Genomic DNA, 24650 nt, shown 5'->3' with positions numbered 1-24650 from the left:
TGAAAACATGGGGATTAGCAGAGGATAAGGGTGCTATGACCTGGAATAAAAATAAGCAACCTAAGTCATGAATGCCTAACTAATCCTTTTAATTTAAAATTTTTCCTGTATGTCAGCATTCTTGGTGTTATGCCCTAAAGATAGCATCAATACATTAAGTCACAGCTTAAGCAAAGTGATTGGCATGAAGCCAGGGAGAAAGAAGTACATACACATGTACAACCAATAAGTCTCTATTGAGTCCCTAATATTTGTCAGGCACTGTCTTGGATGTTTGGGAGCCAAAAGGGATTAAGACCCAGTCCGCACCCTCAAGGAGTAAACTGAGGTTCTAATTAGAGTCCATGGATAAATTTAGGGGGTCCATGAGCATTCTGATCACATAAAGAAGTTTGTAAAATGTAGAGGGTATATATACTTTCTATAGACCAGGTCTGCAGGTTTCATCAGATCTTCAAATAGGTTAATGAACACAAAATGTTTAAGAACATTGGTCTAGATTCAAACCTACTAATGTGGGTTAGCAAGCTCTGACAGCTTAGTGCAGGTGCACGATCCACCTTTCCTGTGTCACTCTACTGCTCTTACTAGATCACTAAAGGAATGCTGAAGGAATGGGAGGGAAGTGGTATGGGGCATAGAGGTGTCTGGACATAGAGTGACTCTGATTCTGCAGACTGAACTTTGTCACCAGTCTTAATTGTGCCCATTTTCCTCTTGGCACTAAACATAATTAATTCTTATTGTTCTGCTACAAATCATAAGATAAACAATATCATTAGCAGATTCAAATTTTCTCCTCTGCTAAATTTTATCTTTATCCTACATAAAGGGTACAAGGGGTATATCATTCAGAATTTAGTTAATGAAAATGGCAAAATCCTAATTGTCTTGGTAGTAATTGTACACATAATTTGGAGAAGAAAACAGTAAAATCATTTCATAGATCAAATCCTATTGTAATGATTTCCTAGGAGAAGACAAATTATTTCACCAGACTTGATTTTATTTGCAAGGTTTCTCAAAATAAGTGGACCAGCTAAAGCTTGGTAATCTTTTATTTATAGAGAGATTTTCATACTGATGGTGTACATTGCACTGGGATTTGACAGGCATTACTTACACAGTTGTTTTCTTTGTTTTTTTTTAGGAAAAAATAAAGATACTCTAAGATAGGCAACAAATATAACTGTTCTGAAATACAACACACAAATCCAAAACAGAATTACCAAGAAAATAAAAATATGATCAGTCTGAGCCTTGAGATACTTATCAAACTATGTGCTTCAAGAACCAGAATGAATACACATCAATCATTGAAGGGACTTTTAAAGGGCAGCATATCTTGCTTAAAGGGTTAACTATTTTAAAATACTTTCAAATTGCATTTTTAACACTATGTTACCCAAACCAGAAATACTGATTTACTCAGTCTCAAAATGAGCAATAAATATTGTTCCTCTTCTTATACATCCCATTCTCAGGTATCCTTTTACTTAATATTTGCCAATATGATTCAAAACTTAAACCTTTATGAGAAGGACAAAGGAAAGCAGAATTGCTCCTCAGCAACACTGACCACAAATTATACAACGTTTTGAGATTTCCTTGTCCCTCTTCTGCTACCCCTCAAAAAATGATCCAAGTCATGTGTAGAACAGATGTACTGAAGTACAACCTTCCTTGCTGGCACAATTCACTAGTAAAAAAGATGCTTATTCAAATTTTAACACTGTTCCTCTTGTTGTTACCAATTCACAAAATTCAGCAGTAGCTTTCACGAAATTCCTTCTGTAGGAAAAATGGGTGGTTCAGATGGAATTCAACAGTATGCAATTTCTATAAATATTATTTTTTCTTGCACTTTCCCATCTCTCTCTCATTCACAAAGGGCAGCATATTGAAAGTTGATAAGAAAATATCACCAACTTATTAATCCCCTCTGTGTACAGTAGGCAGTATTTTGGATTTTGCACAGTTTTGATCTACAATACTGTTTTAATACATCTCTTGTATTAAACAATATATATATATATATAACTTCATATACTAAGTTTTGGTTAGGAATATATGATTACTACACTTAACAGAGAAAATCTTTTTCAAAGAAAAATACTATTTAATGAAATCTACCTTCTCTTTCTGCTAATGCTTTTATCTCAATTGCAGAAAAGTAATGGCCAGTAATCTTTTCTAAAGACTATAAAAGAAAAAAAAGAAAAAGAATATTTAGAAGAGAAGAAAATATTCATTCTGTAAGAAGTACCAATATTCAAAAGAGAAGTTCACTAAAAATTAGTTCAATTAACTTTATTTCTTATGAACCCTAATAGCTACACCAATAACCTAATCAATGTCAATACACGCACAAATAAAAGTGAGGTAATGCTTTCCAAGAAGCTGGCCTGATATGCAGTGCCATGTAACTATAGCATTTCTAGTCAGACTGGAACATCTGAAATGAAAAATGAAATACTCCACCTGAAAAATACATTAATTTTAAAGGTTTAGGCATTATTTTACTGCCTAAAAAGGCCTAGCTCATATTAAGTTCAGATGAGTGGACCTGAGTTTTTCTGTGAAGGTATGTTTGAGTGAATAATTTTGCTGAAGTCTAGATCACAAATGACACCTGAAGGATTTATTTTTTCCAAATTTCACAAATTAGGCATAATTTTTCTAAACTGTTTAGATACCAAACCATTATCTTTCTGGATGTCAATACTATTATCTCATATATATTAACAGATTAAATGTTTCCATTGGATAAACTATCTGGGGAATACAATGACAGTCCTATTAACTAATGAGGGATATGCTCCAAAAAGCTTATAAATTATTTTCTTCCTAACTTACAAATGTACAAGTCTGTATATTTCAGACCAACATAAATAGAAAAATGGGGGGGGGGGAGGTTAGGTAAGTTTCCACTGTTACTAGTACATCACTGTGGGAAGAATCTGCAAGAACTAATACAACCTTATTTATATCATTTCTCCTACTTAACTGGTCTTTGAACCAGTGATTGTTATATTCAGGTACTGATTAGTCTGCACAGACTCAGTGAATGTTGCCACCCACAGGATCTTTTCCATAATGTGAATTGGGGTAAGCAAAAAATGATTTATGGTAGAATAGGTAGGAATTCCCTGAAGAGGGAATGACAAAGAGTATGTACACCCCTACCCACGTAACTTTGATTTCAATGATTTGATATCACTTGTTACCTAATTTTAAGAGTAAAGGATTAATATTTTCTTATAAGCAGATAATATATATTTAATCATCATATATAAGGTGATCTTAGAAATTTATCTCTGTTATCAAGTTAATGAAATAGAGAGATGGATCCTGTACAAAAACTAAGTTCATTTTTGGTGATGTTTTTTCCCCTAAAAACAACAACAACAAAAGTGAGCTCATAAATTCAGAGAACAGATTGGTGGCTGGGAGAGAAGAAAGGTAAAATAGGTGAAGGGATTAAAAAGTGTAAACTTCCGGGCTTCCCTGGTGGCGCAGTGGTTGAGGGTCCGCCTGCTGATGCAGGGGACATGGGTTCGTGGCCCGGTCCGGGAGGATCCCACATGCCGCGGAGTGGCTGGGCCCGTGAGCCATGGCTGCTGAACCTGCACGTCCGGAGCCTGTGCTCCGCAACGGGAGAGGCCACAGCAGTGAGAGGCCCGCATACCGCAAAAAAAAAAAAAAAAAAAAAAGTATAAACTTCCAGCTTAAAGTAAATAAGTCATGGGGATATAATGTACCGCATGGTGCCTGTTGGACGAGGTCATGGAAAGGACATGACAACAGGTTGACCCTTGGGCTGGACTCAGGCAATCTGAGGCTCCTCTTCCCCTCCCCCCATCCTGTATGTTCTGCCCACCGTTTCCACCCTAGGAGCCGTTTCAATGATGCAGCCTTGAGAGTGCAATGTGTTGTTAGGACCATCTGAACTGAATACATGACTGAACCCTGTTAAGGCCTCTATATATAAACTTTTAAGATTCTAGCGGGTCGGTTTGGAGGTCTACTTGTCTTGCGATCAGCCAAGACAAGCCTCATATATAAGCTTCCTTGTTTCTTAAACCTGCCACCTACCAATCTGAAATGGTCTGCCTCTTTCTTAGGTCTCTCCTCGCCCTCTGTGTACAGTGACACAGTTTGGGATTTCACCAGAGGAACTCCCAAGGTTGCAAATCAACAGTGATTACAGTTAATAATACTGGATTGCCTATTTGAAAGTTGCTAAGAGAGTAGATCTTAAAATTTTTCTCACAAGAAAAAAGAAAATTTGTAACTATGTATGGCAACCGATGCTGACTAGACTTACTGCGGCGATCATTTACAATATATACAAATATGGAATCATTATGTTGCATTCCTAAAACTAACATAATGTTATATGTCAATTATATGTCAATTAAAATAATAATTTTTAATGTAATATGTTTTATAACTATTGATAAGTATGCTATGAAGTTACATCCCTTAAAGCTAAAAGTTCTTTGGCTGGGATAATGAAACATAATTATGTTAAGGAACCATTTTTATTTTGGGTGGTTTATTATTTGTTTCCCAACTAAAAATATTAAGAATATATGCTGTGGGTCTTTATCACTTCTTTGTGTTTTAAAGTAGGTCCAAAATTGGGGTTCCTATATAAAATCTTAATCTCCCCCACAGGTATAAATAGAGATTGAATAAAACAGAGTGGGAGCCAGTCTGAGGGCTTTGTCCTAAACCATTATTGCATTCAGACATTACCTATTTTGACATCTATGGGCTCTGTTAAACTTTTCTTAGTGCTAATATTTTTCTTTGGTTTCCTTTTGTAGCTTTTTGAAAAGTTTGAAGTATTTACTGTTGAAGAACAATGACTTGAGTTTTCTAATGGATGTGGTATTTTACCATACTTTTTTGACCATTATAGCTTTTCTCCCCTTTGGGTCTTTTGAGGAAGGCGGGCCCATGTCCTGTGATGCTGCGTTATTGCCAGCCAGCTCAACTTGGAACAGAAGTGTGGTGTCTTTCTCTGCCAGTGTGTTCCTTGTGTGGGCTTTAATATTCATAAAAAGGATGTTAGCATTTGATTAAGATATGCTGGTCTTTAAAGAATATGGCTCTAAACTTGTGGCCACATAGAATAATTGCTCTCCAGATACTCATTGGTAAGTATAATTTTGAACTATCTGTACCTGAATTCCTATTCAAAGACCCACTGAGAGAAATAATATTTGTGAAAGTTTGACTCAGGAAGGATAGGCTCTAAAATTTACTCATAGATTAAGGAATAATCAAAAAGCAATGTCACTGTTATTGAATTAGCATCTTGTTAAATTTATTTTTAGATTAAAAAAATTTTTATACTTCCCTGCACTTCGGGTTACGTTGAGAGGTGTTATAAAGAACAATCCTATGAATGAGCTCTGTGCATGCCATACAGTTACTGTTGAAATATTCCTTACAGTTCACAATGATATTCTGAGATGACTCACGGTCAAATTATTTCCCTGAGTAACAGGACCAGAGCACTAAGAAATAGAAGTTTTAACCTTCAGGGCCATGGAATGAATAACTGCTCTTGTTTCTCTTTCTGTGTTGGGTGCTAGAAATCTCAGAACTAAAATTTTTACCAAACTCTAAAAATATATAGAAATCATGGCAAAAATTTTATACATTTAATACATTATATATTACATTTAAAAATGTAATAATCTATTACATCTGACTGCATCCTATTCTTCTTACCTTATCTTTTGCTTCTGATTTCTCCTAATTGCCTTGGTGTACTAAATACTTTGGTATAAGCCACTTTAAATTCCCAACCAATGTAAAACAATGTTAATAATGAATGGTATTTGAATGTGTTGTCTTTCCACTTTACAGAAGATTTTCTCTAAACGATGACTAAGCCAGAGGCAAGGATCTAACATGGTCATAGTTACGGATCTTTGAGTTGAAAGGAGATGGAATGTAAAATTAGGATATTTATTAGGGAATAGTCTTGTGATAAATAGCTGGAGAAGGAAAAAGAAGAAGGTAGGATTGAACAGAGCAAGAAGTTGAGCTGTAGTGGATGCTGTTCAATAGCTTCAGCTGCTCTCAAGCCAAAATAGCCCATCAGAGTTATCCTCCTCAGGCTGGAAGGGAGAGGCTTTTATACTCCCGGCTTTAATCAGTCATCAGACGTTGTTGCTCTAGGCAGAACTAGGCTTTGCCTCTCTACAGCTGAGGCTAACTTTGAAAGGGCTGACCACTATATGCTGTCTGCTGATGGCACTCACAGCAGCTAGGAACACAAGCCCATCCTTGAAAAGGGAAGCATAGCATCCCGTCTATCACAAATATTTTAGGTAAGTAAAATACCCTGAGGAAATTAGGACACACTCAGCAAGTTAAACCACCCTTGAGAAATTATTTTGCTCATAGGCTTATGTGCTAGTCATCCCTCCTTCTATCCTGCCTAGAGAAAACCTAGAGTATATCTCCCTGAAAGGGCATGAGTTGAATGATAAACGTTCCATATATTGTGTGTGTGTGAATGTGTTTGTGTATGTGTATGTGTATGTGTGTGTGTGTGCGCGTGCATGTGTGTGTATCTTAAAACAACATACACTTATTATTTCAGTTTCTGTCCTGGCACATCTTAACTATTCAGTCTCACAAGGCTGCAGTCGAGATGTTGGCTGAGGCTGTTGTATGTATATTCAGTTATTATACAATATTTTGGGGTGTCTATTTTGTGCTGCATACAACTTAGACTCTAGACATGGACTTAAAGTAGAAACCATTGTGTTATATTTTTGAATGGAAAGAATTTACATTTTATGTTTCATTTCAAAACAGTATTGTAATAGAGATCTCCCTTCATAACAAGTATTCAAGCTGCATACATTTTTATACTCATGAACAAGAAGGATACTCTTAGTAAATGCTATAACACATGATTTGAAACACTGGACAATTAGGTAACTTGATTTAACAGCGCTATATACAGGTGATGAAAAATTTATTTTCTTACTAAATCTATCAGCCAGTTTCCACCCCCTTGAAGCAAAACTCCAATTCACCACATTCTTCAAATTTGTGAGTACATACATTGTTCAGCTCAGTTGGTGAAAGAAAAACATGGAGATAAATAAAGCACACTTGCAGAATAAATACTAGAAGGCGCTACTGTGTAAAAATTAGTTTGCATGGTTCTCAGTACAAGTGTTATGAAATTTTTTTTCATGTTTTAACTTAAAAAACTTTTTCCCTTTCAAATCAAAAGCAAACAGTCACAGTGGACTTTTTTCCCCCTGTCATTTATCTTTTTGCTTTTGACTAGAACAGACCTTAAGATTTTCTGATCTGAATCCTCGTCCTTCAAATGAGGAAACTAAAGTTTAGAGAGGCTTGAGAATTACCCATTTCGTGAGGGAAAATTCAGGATTGGAATCCAGGTTTTCCAACTCCTACTCCAGTGTCTTTTCTCCCCAATTATTCCATTTATTGATATTAATAGCTCCGAGAAATCAATAACATAAACAAATTTCCCATGCGCAAAGTCTGTGTGGGCAAGATATCCTTTTGATTATCCCCTTTCTAAAATGACTTTTTAAAAATAGCTCCCTTGAGTACATAGTTTCAACAATTAAAGATGAGCTTTGTTTTTACCAGCCAATGTGTGTTTGACATTATTGATTGATAATGTCATTGATTAATAAATAGCTTTCTCTCACTTGCTAAATTTCTTTATCTTGTTGAATCAAGGCTTGACAAATTATTAGGCAATGAACATATATTTCAAAATTATCCAAATACTCCTGAGTATCAGACAACCTAACAAATTTAGAGACTGAAGACATGTGCACATCAGTTTATTTTTGTTCATTGAGAGGAAATGTAGCTTAAGTAGGGTTTGACTTTTTTAAGATATTTATTTAGTTCTTGAATTGACTGACAAGCCTATTAATTTGTCCCCTGAACTTTATTAATGTAAATGGAAAAATGCCCACATGTCAATCAACTTCTAATAAGTAATTATGTTCATAAGTACTGTAAAATTATTAGCTTTTAATTTGACCCAACCACACACATCAAAACAGTAACACAAATTATATTTTTCTAGAGGAACAAAATATTATACTGATAAAAAATTCAGTAAGTGCATTTGTAAAATGTTCTTCCTAAAATGGTACCCAAAAGTTTATACTGGCCAGCAAAAATGAGTGCCAAAGTAAGGCATGTAACAGTTTTAAAACTGTGTACAGTATTAAACAACCTATGTAATATAAAGTTATGAAGAAATTCTATGGAAATTAACATTTTCATTAACAGGGCATATATATATATATATATGTATATATATATATATATATATATATATATATATATATATATATATATGTATTTGGGGTCTGGTTAAAAAATATGGGCCTAACAGAGAATAAGAGAGAATAGAAAAAAGGAAAGAGGGATATTTTTAGTGTTCAGAAGTATATTGTTTAAACATATAAGAAGCAAAATGTCTTTATCTCAAGTGACTCAAATATATTACCATAAAAGTGTACTTTTCCTCATGTAATAAAATTTTTTTGCAGTGTTTGAACTAGAAACTCAAGTCAAAAGGCACTGAACTAAACAAGAGAACAGAATTAGGCTTGGATAACTGAAGAAATGTGTTTGTGTCTTGTAATCTCATGTCATTTTTTGAAGCTGGATAAACTGCCCTCTGGAATCTCTGGATAATCTTTGAATGAAGATGGACTTTTATGAAAACTTTATTATTTTCTTATATGCTTTTAAATAAGGAAAATCACCAAAGTCTTCAATGATTTGTAATAAGGAAAACCACTGAGGAAATTCACTGCCTTACTCTTCAATTTATACTTTCCTTCTTAAAGTTAATTGTTTAATAAGTTTAATCATTATCACAAAGTTAAACTATTTACTAATAATTGAAGCTTTGTTTGAATTCAGTTTTACCTTTATGTGAGGAAATAAAGCTCAATTAATAAAGTTGTAGAATAACAATCTTTTCTGAATGTAAACCATGTACCTAAATTAATATTTACTGTTGATTTTTGAAGGGTAAACTCAGAAATAATACAACTAACTTGCAAATTCAGCTTTCCTGATAGGAATAAAACATGCATTTGCTGGCACTACATTATCATATAATTTGTTATTAATTTTACTTAGAAATGCTGCAATGTCATTTTGAGTTCCACAATATACTATTTCTATGCAACCAACACATGGTTTATCTATAAAGCATGAGGATATAATGCAAAAGGGCAAAAATACACATTTTCTATTCTACTAGCATTATAATTATATTTTCCTTGAAACGTATTTGTGTTGAGGATAAACATGCTCTTATATTTTAGTATGCAAGAAAAGTAAAATAATTGGATGATTCTGTTTATATTTGGAGATTGTAAGTTAGCTAGCATGATTTATGATCTACTGAAAGTAAATCAAAGTATAAAGCATTGTGAACCATATTTTTTCAATTATTCTATATTTAAATAAAGTAATTCTAGAAGGCTGCTTCTTTTCATTGTGACTTGAATCAAAGTAAATAGAAGCTGAATTGAGACAGAGTGTTGGAAAGCTTGAGGATTACTTTTAAAGAGTTGTTATTCATATTTCAAGAAGTTCTAATATTTTAATGTAGCCATCATAGGCTATCAAAAATTTATTTTAATGTACCAACCATGGGTTCTCAAAGATTTATTGAAGGGGTGACTCATAGGAAGATACAAAATGGATCATATACAAAATAATCATAATGTGATGTTAATGGATAATTTTTGATCTCAGTAAGTGGGGATTTGTATGCCTATAAAAGCCATTATACTTAATGGAATCTAGGAACATAAATCCCTGAAGACAATGACAACATATCTTTCAACATTGTCAGCTACCTCTCAGTCATTTTGATATCTAAATATTGAACATTTCTAAGCGTAGCAGACATGGAAATGCGTACCTTGCACAGTTAGATGCACCTGCATTGTTCTTGGTGTATGTTGAGTCTGAACAGAACATGTGTATGGGCCATCGTCTGTCACATCTACATTCTGTATCTGGAGGCTGTAGTCCCTTTTATTCAATGTTGAAATTGAAACTCGAGGATCCACTGACCACTTATCACCTCCCGCAAAAATAATACTTGACCGGTTCAGCCAGGCACCCTTTGAAGCTCCATCTTCCAAATAACACCTACAAATTACCAGAGACAGAACATTATTAATCAAAATGAAAATGAGAGACAATATTATCTTTGTTCTGAGTGTATTTCCATATGCTGAATTATGGCACTGCATCAAATGCAAATATCAGCTATAAACACAGGAGACATGAACACACTGGTACATTTTTCATTCCCAAAGCAAATATGAAACAATATCTTCCTACAGTTTGGTTTAGTTTTGTTTTTTAAGTGTGTGTGTGTGTGTGTGTGTGTGTGTGTGTGTGTGTGTGTGTGTGTATTTTAATTCAAAGCCAGTCAAAATCCTTTTTTATTCTGTCTGGATGACAAGTAAATTTAAATAAGGTTAAATTAGTTCAAATAACAATTTCAACATTAAAACACATTTCTTTCTTTGAAATTATAAGAAGTAGAATAGGTTCATGAGCTAGCTTGGTTTAACGCAATCCAATTCTGAATATAATGTGCCAGATACATAAAGCACAGAATGGCACCATATACATGTTTATTCTTAAAATTACCTGCATTTGCAGAGCAGTAGACCCGTACACTGAAACTATGAACTGCATTTCACTGATAATATTGCTGTTGTAATTAAATGTAGCAAGCCTAATATAATACTTTTAGTAGCAAATTCTTGCTGTCTTTTCAATAAACTGACCAATAGTTTTTCCAGAAAGCATTCATTTATCCAACAAAAACACGTATGGAGCATCTGCTATTCATGGATTCAAAGGGTATTGCCTTTGCTCTCCAAAACTTTTAGTCTACTAAGGAGGACAATCTAATTAAGCCAACCAATTAATACTGTACAGAAAGAAGAATATTTTTATGAAATCAGGCACAAGGTACATGAGAGACAAACGAGGGTTACTTGACTTAGAAAGGTTGTTGTGAGTACAGAAAAAGGCTTTCTAGAATAGAAAAATGCCTGAGATAAAGAGAAGAAGAGTGGAAGATGTGGTGTTCTAGACAGAGGTGCTATATGCAGATAACTCCCGGGAAAGGTGAGAGAGACAGCCAGGCATTTTAAAGAAGTACAGAGAAGCATGGGATATAAGATAGGAGGGATGAGAGACAAAATTGGAAAGGTAAACTAGAGCTAGATGATAATAGCAAGCATGATGACTACTATTAGATTTTAAGGCCAAATTTGAAGCCATTTATTCAGAGTTGTATTCTATAACAAAATTTAAAAATATAGCTTTGTATCTAATAGGAGTCAGTCATATCAAGATTTAGAACAGAAGGCTGTGGTCATATATCAGTGATTTTGCTGAGGACTGGCATTCTAAGTTTCAACCTGAAAACGTTCTGATACAAATTAAAGACTGGTTCTCTTAAATGAGTACAAAGCACAACTACAGAATGAAAATACACATACATCGAAATAGTTTGACAGCATTTCTGCAGAACACCTTGGGGGATTGAACACAGTGTTTTGAGATTGCTACAAAATTGCAAGCTGAAAGCAACAGGGTAGGCTGCTGCCAACTGTATCAAACTAATCAGTGGGTGAAAAAATAAGGAACAAGGTACATTGCAGAATCTAATTTGCAGTCAGCTTCAGCATCTACAGAATACAAACTAGTAGAAGTCATAAAGGTCATTGTTAATTGAAAAGCTTTTCCTGATGTATTTAATGAAGAAAATAAAACCCACTTTAATGACATAATTAAACAATTATAGTATATTGTCATTCTTAATAACATGCAGAAAGAAGATACAGGGGACATAGTTCCCATTTCACAAGATCACATGTGTACTGGTATAGCATAGAACACTGAAATACCACTACTAGGATTATGATAATTCCGCTGTCTGTATTTAATATCTGGGTTCATCAAATGTTTATTGTGTGACCTCTGCATTTGTGGCCTTCACACTTTTTCCTATCTGGTGCTCATAACAACCCTGTGAGGTATAGATTGCTATGCTCAATTCATCCTTAGAATATAAATAGAATTTTGTGGTTAAATGACTTGCCCAAGCCACACTGTTAGTGGATGGCAAAGTTGAATTCATAATCAAGCCTTCTATTTCCACATTCAATGTCATTTTCACCGTAATGCAGATCAAAGACTTTTAAAATAGTTTTCAGAAATGGGAAGATGATTAGAATGTTGCAGACATTACTGCAAGTAATTTCTTATTTATTGAATGTGACCAACTGCTTAACCTGTCCTATTCTAAAGGAAGCAGAAAATTAATCATTAATGGATATTTTACCATGAAAGTCTGATTTAGAACACTCTGCCTGGCATTTCCCTTTCCCTAGAGACAGCAGCAGCTTTACCTTTATTTGGGGGGGCGGTATCAGGAAGACCACAGCGAGTAACTAGTATTTAGATACTAGAGCTTTCATAGACCTGATCTGGGTTCTAACTCGTAATCTTAGCATAAGCACTATTCCTCTGTTCTGGCATGCCAGGGACCTTCACAGAAGAAGAGATTCTAACTTCTTCACTAAGAAAAATGAAAAAAAAAGGGGGGGGTGCTCTTTGTGTCTCCTCGGCTTGGATAACTATCTTCCATAATTATTATTGGTCCCAACCCAAAGCTTTTCAAGACATACATTAGGAAGACCCTTGAAAGAGACTCAGGGAAAAAAAGAAAATTGGGGTATTATTTCCTTGGACTTCTGTAGAGCAATTCTCAGATTACACTACTGAAGTAGAACCTAAATAACTCAAATTACCATATATGGAATTTTACAAATTGTGAATAGCAAGGCCTAGGAATGACTTTCTATTTTTATAAAAACATAAGATACTTATACATACTATATGTAGTTTTAAGCTCAACTATAAGATGATTATGTAAAATATATGAAATAGGCATATACACATACGATTCCTTGAGAAAAAGGACTTTGTCTCCTATCTATCTACCTCCTCTTTGTTCTCCACTTCCCCCCTAGTTTGTTTTTGGTTTTGTTTTTGTTTTTTTCATGTACACAAAGAGGTACTGCTAGATATGTGTATGCTGTATTAAGAAGAAATTCTGGGAAGAAGGAAAGTATTTAGGGTATGATAGAGGGGAGCGGGAGGGTGGGAAAAGGACAGAAGTGGTGAGAATTTCATCTTGTACTCTTTGGGTATCAAACTTTTTTTTTAGTTGAAGAACACTAATGTGTAAAGATATAATCTGTTGGAATCCTTGCCCACACAGAATTTATAATTTAGCAAGGATGATAAATTATATTCATGACTAACCATCATAAAGAACAGGAAGTGAAAATACAGTAATTAAATTGTTGTTATAATGGATTATTATAATTGTCTGAGGGTCTCTGGCTTCTGCCCTTGACCTTGTTCTCCCCTTGACCTTGTTCTCCCCACAATAAACAGAATGAACTGTAGAGTTTAAATCAGATCATCGACAACTCTAAGCCTTCCTATTTCACTCATAAGAAAAATTCTTAATCCCTACAGTGACCAATCGTCCTATGTAATCTGGCCCCTTGATGCTTCTCTGACCTTGTCAGTTCCCACTCTTTCCCATTTACTCTGCTCTAGACTCTGGGCCTCCAGCTGTGCTTCCAACAAATCACACTTGCTCTTGCCCCAGGAAGTTGGCATTTCTTACTGCTTCTTCTGCCTGGAACTCTCCTCCCCAAGAGGTCTGAATAATATATTACACAGTAGCAAAGTTACACAGTAGCAAAGGTGAGGGGTTCTCCTGTTTAGGATGGAGAAATTAATGTGTGAGAGAGAGGTTGGTAAAGCAAAGATGATCAGATCACTGATGAGAGTAGGATGAAGCAATAGTTCTCGGGTCAAAAACATGGATCATTTTTCATCTCTGGACTTCCAAATAGAACGTTTTAACAGCTAGTGATGTTAGGATCCCTTTGAAGTCTAGATAATGAAATAATCTGAATAAAATGTTGAATAATGAATATATCCTTTGAGTATGGCACAGCTTTTTTTGAAAGTTTTTCCCCCCCACTTAAAAAAATCTTCTAGACAACCTACTTTATAGGGAGATGACTGAAGCAGTTCCAAAAATATACTCCTCAGCATAAGCTGTGCTAACACCAAGACAAATATCATGACAAACACTTAAATTTTCAATCATCTGGATGTTGTATAACATAGTTCCAAACATCTGGTTGTTGGAAAATGTATAGAAAATAGCTTTAATACTTCATTTTGTTCAAGATTGTTATTTATTTAAACCCAGGCTTAAGATAGTTAATGCTTTTCTAATAAGACTGGCACTGCTGCTTCTGAAATCTTTTAAGGAGCTCCTTTATAAATGACATTTGTACGTATCAGGTAGGTCCTTATTTTGAGGGTATAAAGTCCCGCTTGGTGAGGTGCTAGTTGAAAAAAATGATGTTGGAGTAATTCTAACAGACTCTCTCTCTGACACTATCTCCTGTGTTGATTAAATCTGAAAGGTGGACATCAGAGAGCTTAGTGGAAATTAGCGTATTTGGTTATTTATTATTTTTTAAACTCGATTAAGAAATTAAGTCTGTGGCTGCTGAAGAATGATTTTTTCCTTTCATATCTCTAAGTTCCCTGTAACACATTCCAAAAACATAAGCCTTAGCGCCATTACCAGTACCCCACACAGCAGGATTTATTCCGCTCGATGGAGAAAGACCAGCTTTTCTCAAGACGTGTTGATTAATGAAAGCCCCTATTAAAGGTACTAACTAATAAGAGAAGAAAAGTACAATTTCCCTTGGAATCAAAGCTAAACCATGTGAAAATGATCTACCTATGACGGGATTGGCCAGCTACCTTCACAGCTGTCTTTTCATCATATCACAAAGTTCTAAATTTGACAGAAGAACCTTCAAAAGCACACAGAAAAAATTAAAAAATTCAGAACATCCTACAACCTCCATGCTAATTCTGCATACAAAGAGAGCTTTGATATCCTGGTTTCAAGGCCAATATGAGGTAAGAAAAGTAAAGTAGAGATTAAATAGAACAGAACAAATTCTATCTCCTCACCCACTTGCCTTTGTTTTTAAGGTTGTTCTCTTCTTAATGTCTTTCATGCCAGTTATTCCTTGGATAATATAATAGATATTGATATGGGTATAGATATGAATATGGATACAGATAATTATAAACATACATGTATACATGTATATTACATAACATGTAGTATTTACTAGACAATAATATATTTATATATAATATTATGGGTGAAATGCTTCCTATTATCTTTCTATTTTGGCAAGTGTAGGGCGTGCATGACTTTGTCAAGGGAAATCCATAATTTGGATTTCAAATTGTGGATTTTCAAAGAATCATCAATTTGTCTAATGAACTTATTTAATGAAGCACTCACCCTTATAGATGGTGAAAATTATATTTCAAAACATATTTAAAGAGATTTCTAAGTGAGAAATGCACTTCTGCAGGTAACAGTTCAATACTATTTTGTAGATAATAATATATATAACATTACTATCTGCCAGATACTGTTCTAAGCACATGATATCTATTTCTCATTCAATCTTCACAACAACCCTTTGTGATAGGTACCGTCACGTTATCATTTTGCTGATTTTACAGCAAAGGAAGTGAGGTACAAAGAGGTTATGTAACTTATGACTTGCTTATTGAAATTTGTAATGCATCATAATAACCTTATTATGACATAACTTCATTAAACCTCCAGGCATAAGTATGTAAGTAATATTAATGACACATGTACATTTATTTTTAGAATGGGAAATATGCCATGTTGGGCACATTTTACTTTTTTTTTTAATTTATTAATTTATTAATTTATGGCTGTGTTGGGTCTTCGTTTCTGTGCAAGGGCTTTCTCTAGTTGTGGCAAGCGGGGGCCACTCTTCACCGCAGTACGTGGGCCTCTCTCTATCGCAACCTCTCTTGTTGAGTAGCACAGGCTCCAGACGTGCAGGCTCAGTAATTGTGGCTCACGGGCCCAGTTGCTCTGCGGTATGTGGGATCTTCCCAGACCAGGGCTCGAACCCATGTCCCCTGCATTGGCAGGCAGATTCTCAACTACTGCACCACCAGGGAAGCCCAGCACATTTTACTTTTTACATGGTAGCACACACACACAAAAAAAAAACAGAAAAAGCAAACAAAAAAACCCAAATAACGTTGATTTCTTATTTTGTAAGAGAAAGAAATTGATTTTCTATACATTTTACTCTAGTACATCTTTGTAATAATAAAGCTATATTAAAAATGTCTTGGATAAGAGATTGAAAGTTATGAGCTACTATGTAATTATAACAGCAAATTCTCAAACATACGTATTTTTGATATTGTAAAACAGAGAAAAGAACACTGAAAATAATAAAGCTTTTAAAAAAAATTTTTATTGCTTTTTCATACATTCTATACCTAATTAATGAAAGAAGTGAACTTTAATGTGATCAGGCAATGGTATTAATTCATACCTTTAAGTCTTATTTTAATGCAAAATTTATAGTGTCTGTATTTTTTAAAACATATATATATAATATGTATATATATACATATATACATGTATGTGTATATATACGTATATAAAACCCAACATATTAAATGCCTAAGAAATAATCAAAATTTGGTTTGGGATTAATCTCTAAATTCCAGACATTGAAATCACTCATTTTAACTGATAATCAAACCATGCTTTTCTATAATACTACAAATTGCTTTATCTTTTTCTTTTCATTGTCTCATTTAAGTCAAGCTTCCACTTTAGCCTGTCTGACCATGTTTAGAAGAGGCAATGCCAAGAAATTTTTACTTTTAGGGTGTTTCAATACATTATTTGTAAATCACTCAACATATGAATTAACATTTATTAAGTAAAATAGGCATGGATAGAGTGAAAGAAAGCCTATATATTGACTAAAGAAAGTAGGAAAGTCTTTGTGCAACGTACTGACATTTTTGGCCTATTACTAAAGTCTAATTATGATCGTCTTGTCTTGATAATAATAAGAAATTCCATTTGCTGAATGCTGACTATGGGTTAAGTGGTATGGAAAATACTTCCATATATGATCTCATTTAACACTCACAAAAGCATTTTGAGAGGTAGGTAGGTCTTATTATCTCTACATTAAAAATGGTGCATGCATGAATTCAGGATGGATAAATGAGGCAGAGAATGTAAAAAGGAAGAGGAGTTACATATTTGAAAAGTTAGTTTAAGACTAGCTCTGTTCAAATGGCCTTACTCAGGAATTAAACTGGAAATTTCTTTGTATTTCTACTTTTTAAATTCAACTAAACCACTTGCTTTCTCCCACATGGACTTAAATGTGAGATATTTGGATCTGTAAGGGCTTCAAGATTTTTGTTAACTGGCAGGGCCTCTGAACCGCTGTGGGGAGAATTCTGTCTGCAGTGCTATCTCCCTGGCAGATGCTTCCTGGAGAAGTTGGACTTTCACCTCAGGAGCTATAAAGGGAATGAACACTACATTCAGAATGCATGCAGGAGGTGTTTAAACAGCAATATCAGAGAAGGAGAATGCAGCCAGGTCCAGAGAAGTGAAGAGATAATGCTCTAGGCTCCAGGCAAGCCTCTTTATCCCATCTTCTTAGGGATGGAGCTAGATACAGACACCTCACTCTTAAAACAAGGGAAAAAACCACATGGAATCCTGTACCAAAAACAATATCAGCAATTCTACTCCGTTCCATCAAACACCTACTTCCTTCCAGTAAACATCTTTGTGTTTAAATCATTTAGAAAGTATTCTATTTTCATATAAATACAGATGATAAAATAAGAAACAGCAAATGGCTATACAGAAATGTTCTAAACTCAACTATTTTGTCAAATTAATTAAGTATATGCCACTTTACAGCATCAGTAAATACAGATATTTAAAAAACAAAAATAATTATTTCCTCTTTCTCTCTCTGCTTAATGTTGACCTTTAAACTTTCTACTGGTCACAGATGGATTTTTCTTCTTGTCTTTTTTCTAATAAAAGGTATTCTGAGCACAAATTTTACTTTATGAATAAAGAATGGCTACATAGCACAATTAATTAAAACCAGCCTTGTGATCATTAACTAAAGTAGCCATTAATCCATATTTACCTGTCCTCTCTTGAGAAAATTAAGCCATATTTCAATATGAGATATGCCTTAAAATACAAATTAGGGAACGTATCCCAGAGGGAAAAAAAAATGTAGTTTTTTTCTCATCTGCTTCCTGCAAACAAATTTAAACTGATTATATTTTCTCAAAATATGCTAAAAGTTAAAAATACTGTCATATTTAAGTTTTTGTTAGATCACAGGGACAAATTATTTGTCCTCGAGAAGCAGCATAATGTAGTGATCAATTATAGTTAATATTGGAGTTCAAATGTTACCTTTCTTGTGCACTAGCAGTGGAACCTGGGGCAAATTAATTTACCTTAGTTTTCTCACCTGTAAAATGGGATTAGTAATATTATTTATTTGATAAGATTGTAATGAGGATTTGTTTGTTAAATGTGCTCAGGATGGAGCCAGATACACCGTAAGTACGTAATTAAGGATAATTATTTTCAATCCACCTTCCTATGGTTAACTTGATATTTAAAACAAAACAAACTACCACCATCATCAATGACCAAAATCCCTTTGTGCTATAAAATATAATTTGAAGGAGGAAAAATAAGACATTCATAGGGCCTGCCTTGATAGAGCAAAGTGTTATTTATCTACATTGCCATATCCCAGGGCTGGTTCACAAGAAATAATTTTGCAGATAAATGAATGTCATACCTTAAAGTACTTCTCCTATTTTACCTTCCTTGAACTTCCAGAAAATATTTTTTTTAATTGTACTTCCTTCTCTTATAGGCAGAGCATGTTAAGAAAAAGAGAGTTTCAGTGTTACTGCCTTTTTTTTAAGTTATATTGACACTCAAAACTTAAGTTTAGATACCAAGTCCCTGGTTTACTAGCAATTGTTTTGGGCAAGTAACTGGACTCAATTAAAGTAACTCTATTAAAGCCTTACTCACGTATTTGCAAAATGGAGATAGCACCACTTGTACTAATTCCTATTTTGGTATAAGATTAAATGAGACTCTGCATGGCAGATAGATTTATAAAGTTATAAGGAAAAAATATACATGAAAATACTTTGTAATTATTTTAAGGTTTTATGAGTTAATTTTCCTCATAACTCTAGGACATGATTATGAATCTCTATTTGCAGATTGCATGAGCACAGTGATCTTCCCAAACTCAGCGAGATGAAGTTAAGGTGAGCAATTGTTTTCTTTTTGCTTTTATGGTCCATAAAATGATTTTCTATATAAACTAAATAGAAACTAATAGGTTCTATGTAAACTATTGCATGTTTTTAAATTGTCACCTAATTTTTTTTTTTTTTTTTTTGGCGGTACTTGGGCATCTCACTGTTGTGGCCTCTCCTGTTGCAGAGCACAGGCTCCGGACGCGCAGGCTCAGCGGCCATGGCTCACGGGCCCAGCCGCTCCGCGGCATGTGGCATCTTCCCGGACCGGACCAGGGCACGAACCCGTGTCCCCTGCATCAGCAGGCGGACTCTCAACCACTGCGCCACCAGGGAAGCCCTAAAATTTTTTCTGTAAGCTAAGGTCTTTGCAAAAATTATAATTTCTGATTACTATAAACATGGATATTTTAAGATAAAACTGTTAATCCTCACTTTTAAATGTGTTAATTCTCACTTTTAAATGCATCCAAGAAAATCTAAATAACATAGTGATTTGATATTCACTATCAGTCATTTTTTTTAAAAGATGAACAAGATCTGTTTTTTAAAAAAATGCTAATTGTTGCTCTTTCTCCTCAAACTCATATTTTCATTCCATTTGTGCTATATAATTTGATTCTAATCTAAATTTTTTAAAAATTAAAATCTTTTGATACCTTATCTTCTCTGCAGTAAAATTAAATATGTAAATTGAGTATAAAAATTCTTATGACTGGAAGGATCTAAGTATAAAAAATATTATGGAGTAATTTATTTTTTACAATCATTAATAGTATACAACTGATTAAATCATATATATCATACATTTTGATAAATATTGAACTTTTTTATTGCTTTACATAGATAATAATGGATGTCTTAATGAGGTGGCTTTACCTAGACTAGACACATGCAAAAACCTTCTTGTGCAAATAAGGATGCTATCTGCTCACATGAAATAGAGTTTAGAATCAATTCTACGGAACCTTGTTTTCTTAAATCAAACTATGATAGAAAGAATCCTGTTATAGCAACACCACTCAATTTTTTAACTCCGTCAGAATGATATGATTACAGTAATCTATCATCAAAAACATTCCCAATATCTTTTATAACTCTATTATACCTTCATGTAGATGTTCATGTAGATGTGTTGAAAGAAAATTTGAAACTGCCTAAATTGCAGTAGAATTTAGCAGACTCTAGAATTATTCGTTATATCAAAATCAACACCAATATTTTATTTTATTTTTTAAGTTAATCTTTATTTTATATTGGAGTATAGTTATTTACAATGTTGTGTTAGTTTCAGGTGTACAGCAAAGTGATTCAGTTACACATATATCCATTCATTTTTAGATTCTCTTCCTATATATGTTATTACAGAATATTGAGTGGAGTTCCCTGTGCTATATAGTAGGTCCTTGTTGACCATATATCCCATATATAGTAGTGTGTATATGTCAGTCCCAAACTCCTAATTCATTCCCTCCACACACACCTTCCCACTTTGGTAACCGTAAGTTTGTTTTCAAAGTCTGAGTCTGTTTCTGCTTTGTAAGCAAGTTCATCAGTATCATCTTTTTGTATTCCACATATAAGTGATATCATACGATATTTGTCTTTCCCTGTCTGACTTAATTCACTTAGTATGACAATCTCTAGGCCCATCCATATTGCTGTAAATGGCATTATTTCATTCTTCTTTATGGCCAAAGAGTAATATTCCATCGTATATATGTACCACATCTTCTTTATCCATTCCACTGTGGATGGACATTTAGCTTGCTTCCATATCTTAGTTATTGTAAATACTGCTGCAATGAACATTGGGGTGCATATATCTTTTTGAATTATGGTTTTATCCAGATATATGCTCAGGAGTGGATATGTGGTAACTCTATTTTTATTTTTTTAAGGAACCTCCATACTGTTCTTCATAGTTGCTGTACCAATTTACATTCCCACCAACAGTGTAAGAAGCTTCCCTTTCCTCCACACCCTCTCCAGCATTTACTGTTTGTAGATTTTTTGATGATGGCCTTTCTGACCTCTGGTGTGAGGTGATACCTCATTGTAGTTTTGATTTGCATTTCTCTAATAATTAGTGGTGTTGAGCATCTTTTCATGTGTTTGTTGGCCATCTGTATGTCTTCTTTGGAGAAATGTCTATTTAGGTCTTCTGCCCATTTTTGGATTGGGTTGTTTGTTTTTTGATATTGAGCTGCATGAGCCATTTGTATATTTTGGAGATTAATCCATTGTCAGTTGCATCACTTGCAAATATATTCTCCCAATCTGTAGGTTGTATTTTCATTTTGTTTATGGTTTCCTTTGCTCTGCAGAAGCTTTTGAGTTGCATTAGGTCCCATTTGTTTATTTTTGTTTTTATTTTCATTACTCTAGGAGGTGGATCCAAAAAGATATTGCTAAGATTTATGTCAAAGAGTGTTCTGCCTATGTTTTCCTCTAAGAGTTTTATAGTATCCAGTCTTACATTTAAGTCTTTAATACATTTCAAGTTTATTTTTTGTGTATGGTGTTAGAGAAACTTCTAATTTCATTATTTCACACATAGCTTTCCAGTTTTCCCAGCACCACTTATTGAAGAGACTGTCTTTTCTCTATTGTATATTCTTGCCTCCTTTGTTGTAGATTAATTGACCATAAGTGTGTGGGTTTATTTCTGGGTTTATCTTTCTATCCTACTCCATTAATCTATAAGTCTGGCTTTGTGCCAGTACCATACTGTTTTGATTACTGTAGCTTTGTAGTAGTGTCTGAAGTCAGGGAGTCTGATTCTTCTAGCTCTATTCTTCTCTCTCAAGATAAAAAAAAAAAATGCAAGGATCAGATCATGTAAGGCTTTATGGCCCATTATATGAGAATTTGCATTTTTTTCCAAGGACAATGAGATATCTTATGGCCAAGGAGAGAGTGAATTGTTCCTAGAGCTAGGCTATTTCTGGGTTAGGAGTGACCTTACAACAAATATCCATGTGGAACCCTCTTACACTGTTGGTGGGAATGTAAATTGGTGCAGCCACTATGGAGAACAGTATGGAGGTTCCTTGGAAAACTAAAAACAGAGTTACCTAATCATCCAGCAATCCTTCCCCTGGGCATATATCTGGAGAAAACTCTAATTCAAAAAGAGACATGCACCCCAATGTTCACTTCAGCACTATTTACAATAACCAAGACATGGAAGCAACCTAAATGTCCATTGACAGTGGAATGGGTAGAGAAGTGGTACATGCATATATACAATGGAATATTACTCAGCCATAAAAAGAATGAAATAATGCCATTTGCAGCAACATGGATGGGCCTAGAGAACACCAACATTTTATATAGTCTCTTTGTTTCATTTCCTGTGGGTTTTACACTTTGGACTATGCTCCATGCTATGATTCTGTATGTTTGAGAGATTTAGTGAAAGATGAGTGTAAAAGTAAGAGGTAGGAACTGGAAGCAATTCAACCACAGACCTACACTCTCAAGCAGGTCAATTTTAGGAAAGAAAACGTATGAAAATGTATGTCAAGAAATTTTTAAAAATTATCTGTTCCTGCACAGGCCTTTGAAAGTCATCATATATCTTTAGGGCATTTATACCACAGTTGGAAAATTTTTGATATCTGAAATGCAGTGTTTTGTATCTTTTTCTACTGTTAAGCTATTTAACTCTTTATTTAAAGCTATCAGCATTATTTGCCTCTATTTTTTCTCCTTTTCAACCTTCAGCTTCTATTACCTAGGGGTAGGGAATATAGACAACTGAATCTATGTGAGAATTATTAGAATATTAGTTTTCATATTGCCTGTACTGTCCCAAAGACATTCTTCATGAACAACATGGGCTTGTTGAATAATTGCTTAAAAAGTTTGAATTCCTTCTATTTCAAGTGTATGTTTAAAGTGTATGTTAATGTTGCTGGAAATCTGAGCCAGACTGCATGATAATCATCTATTCATCAGTAAATTAAAAATATTTAGCTAGCCTTTTAAAAATGCTGATAATAATATCTTAATTTTGCTAAATGTCCAGAGTTTAATTATTCTTTTTTTGTTTACTCAATATTAAAATACACTTGAAAATTTTTAGCTAATACCTGTGTATTTTAAATATACGTGTTGGTAGTCTTTTGGGTTTCTTTTCTTTTCCAGAAATCTAAAATGTACTTTTCTCTGTGATCAATTCTTTCATTATTGTTAAACCTTTGTTGCTTCAAGAGGTATGTGTGTGCTTCAAGAGTTGTGTGTGTGTGTTGTGAGAGAAGGGAGGAGAGACACATTCAGTGTAAAAATGCACAAGAAGTAAAAATGAATACTTATAATTACAAGAATAGTAAACAATGGCAAAATCTGAATATGTAACCAACATATAATTTATATTAATTTCATCTGAGCTCTTTCTTACAGAAAGTACCAGAATCTCTCTAAATATTAATGCTTCTCTTGCTAGAGGATCCATCCAGTAGTAGCATCTAGTGGACAGCTGGACCTGTCATAGCTCAGTGTCTGGCTGACTCAGGAAAGCATGTGCCTCTGAGGGATGTAAAATTCCACTGTGATTTAGGAAAAGCTGAAATTTCAGCCATGACTTTCTGACTGGATCTCTCCTTACTAGACTGCTGCATATTTTCCTATCTCGTGACTGAATCATCTCCCAAGGTCAGAATTCTGTGATATTTGTCACTACTTCCTTGAGTCACTATAAAAAGCAAACTTGAAGAGTAAAAAAAGAAACCATCATTATAATGTTCTCTAAAAACAGATGAATTGAAATCTGGGAAAAATACTGATATGGTTTCTCCAAGATAGTTTTACCTTGAATTCAGAACAACATGGAGTTGAATCACAATTCTTATTGACACTAACTAGCCCTAGGAATTTGGGCACTACTTAATTTTTCTAAGCCTTCACATTTGATTCTTTAAAATGAGGATAGTAATATGTACTTAAAGTAGCTATTTTGGGAAGATTAACTGAAATGTTCCAGGTGACAAGACCTAAATACCTCACCTTAGATGTCATTTCTTTGGAAAGCCCTCTGTGAAATCTCTGCTCCAAGCCCCTAGACAGCTTTAATGGACCTTTCCTAAAGCTTGCATTTCCCCCAGCATGTTAACTACCTTGCTTTATTACCCTGCACTGCAAAATCCCTTGCTTAATTGTATCACCCCTGCTAAACTGTAAAGGACCCTTGTTGACTTATTCACTATGATGACCAGTAATGAGCACAATGTCTGTTACATAGTTGGTGC

General features: G+C 34.3%; 1 protein-coding gene across 1 annotated transcript in view; it reads right to left on the bottom strand.

Annotated features, from left to right (window-relative positions):
- Positions 1-24650, bottom strand: part of NEGR1 (neuronal growth regulator 1) — a 914014-nt gene that overhangs the window by 511048 nt on the left and 378316 nt on the right. The window contains exon 2 of the mRNA XM_060142536.1: positions 9977-10209. Coding sequence (XP_059998519.1) covers positions 9977-10209 — 233 coding nt within the window. The remainder of the gene's footprint in view (positions 1-9976; positions 10210-24650) is intronic.

This window comes from Lagenorhynchus albirostris, chromosome 2 (genome assembly GCF_949774975.1).
Source record: "Lagenorhynchus albirostris chromosome 2, mLagAlb1.1, whole genome shotgun sequence".
NCBI classification, from domain to species: domain Eukaryota; kingdom Metazoa; phylum Chordata; class Mammalia; order Artiodactyla; family Delphinidae; genus Lagenorhynchus; species Lagenorhynchus albirostris.
This window is presented reverse-complemented; position numbering and strand designations above follow the sequence as displayed.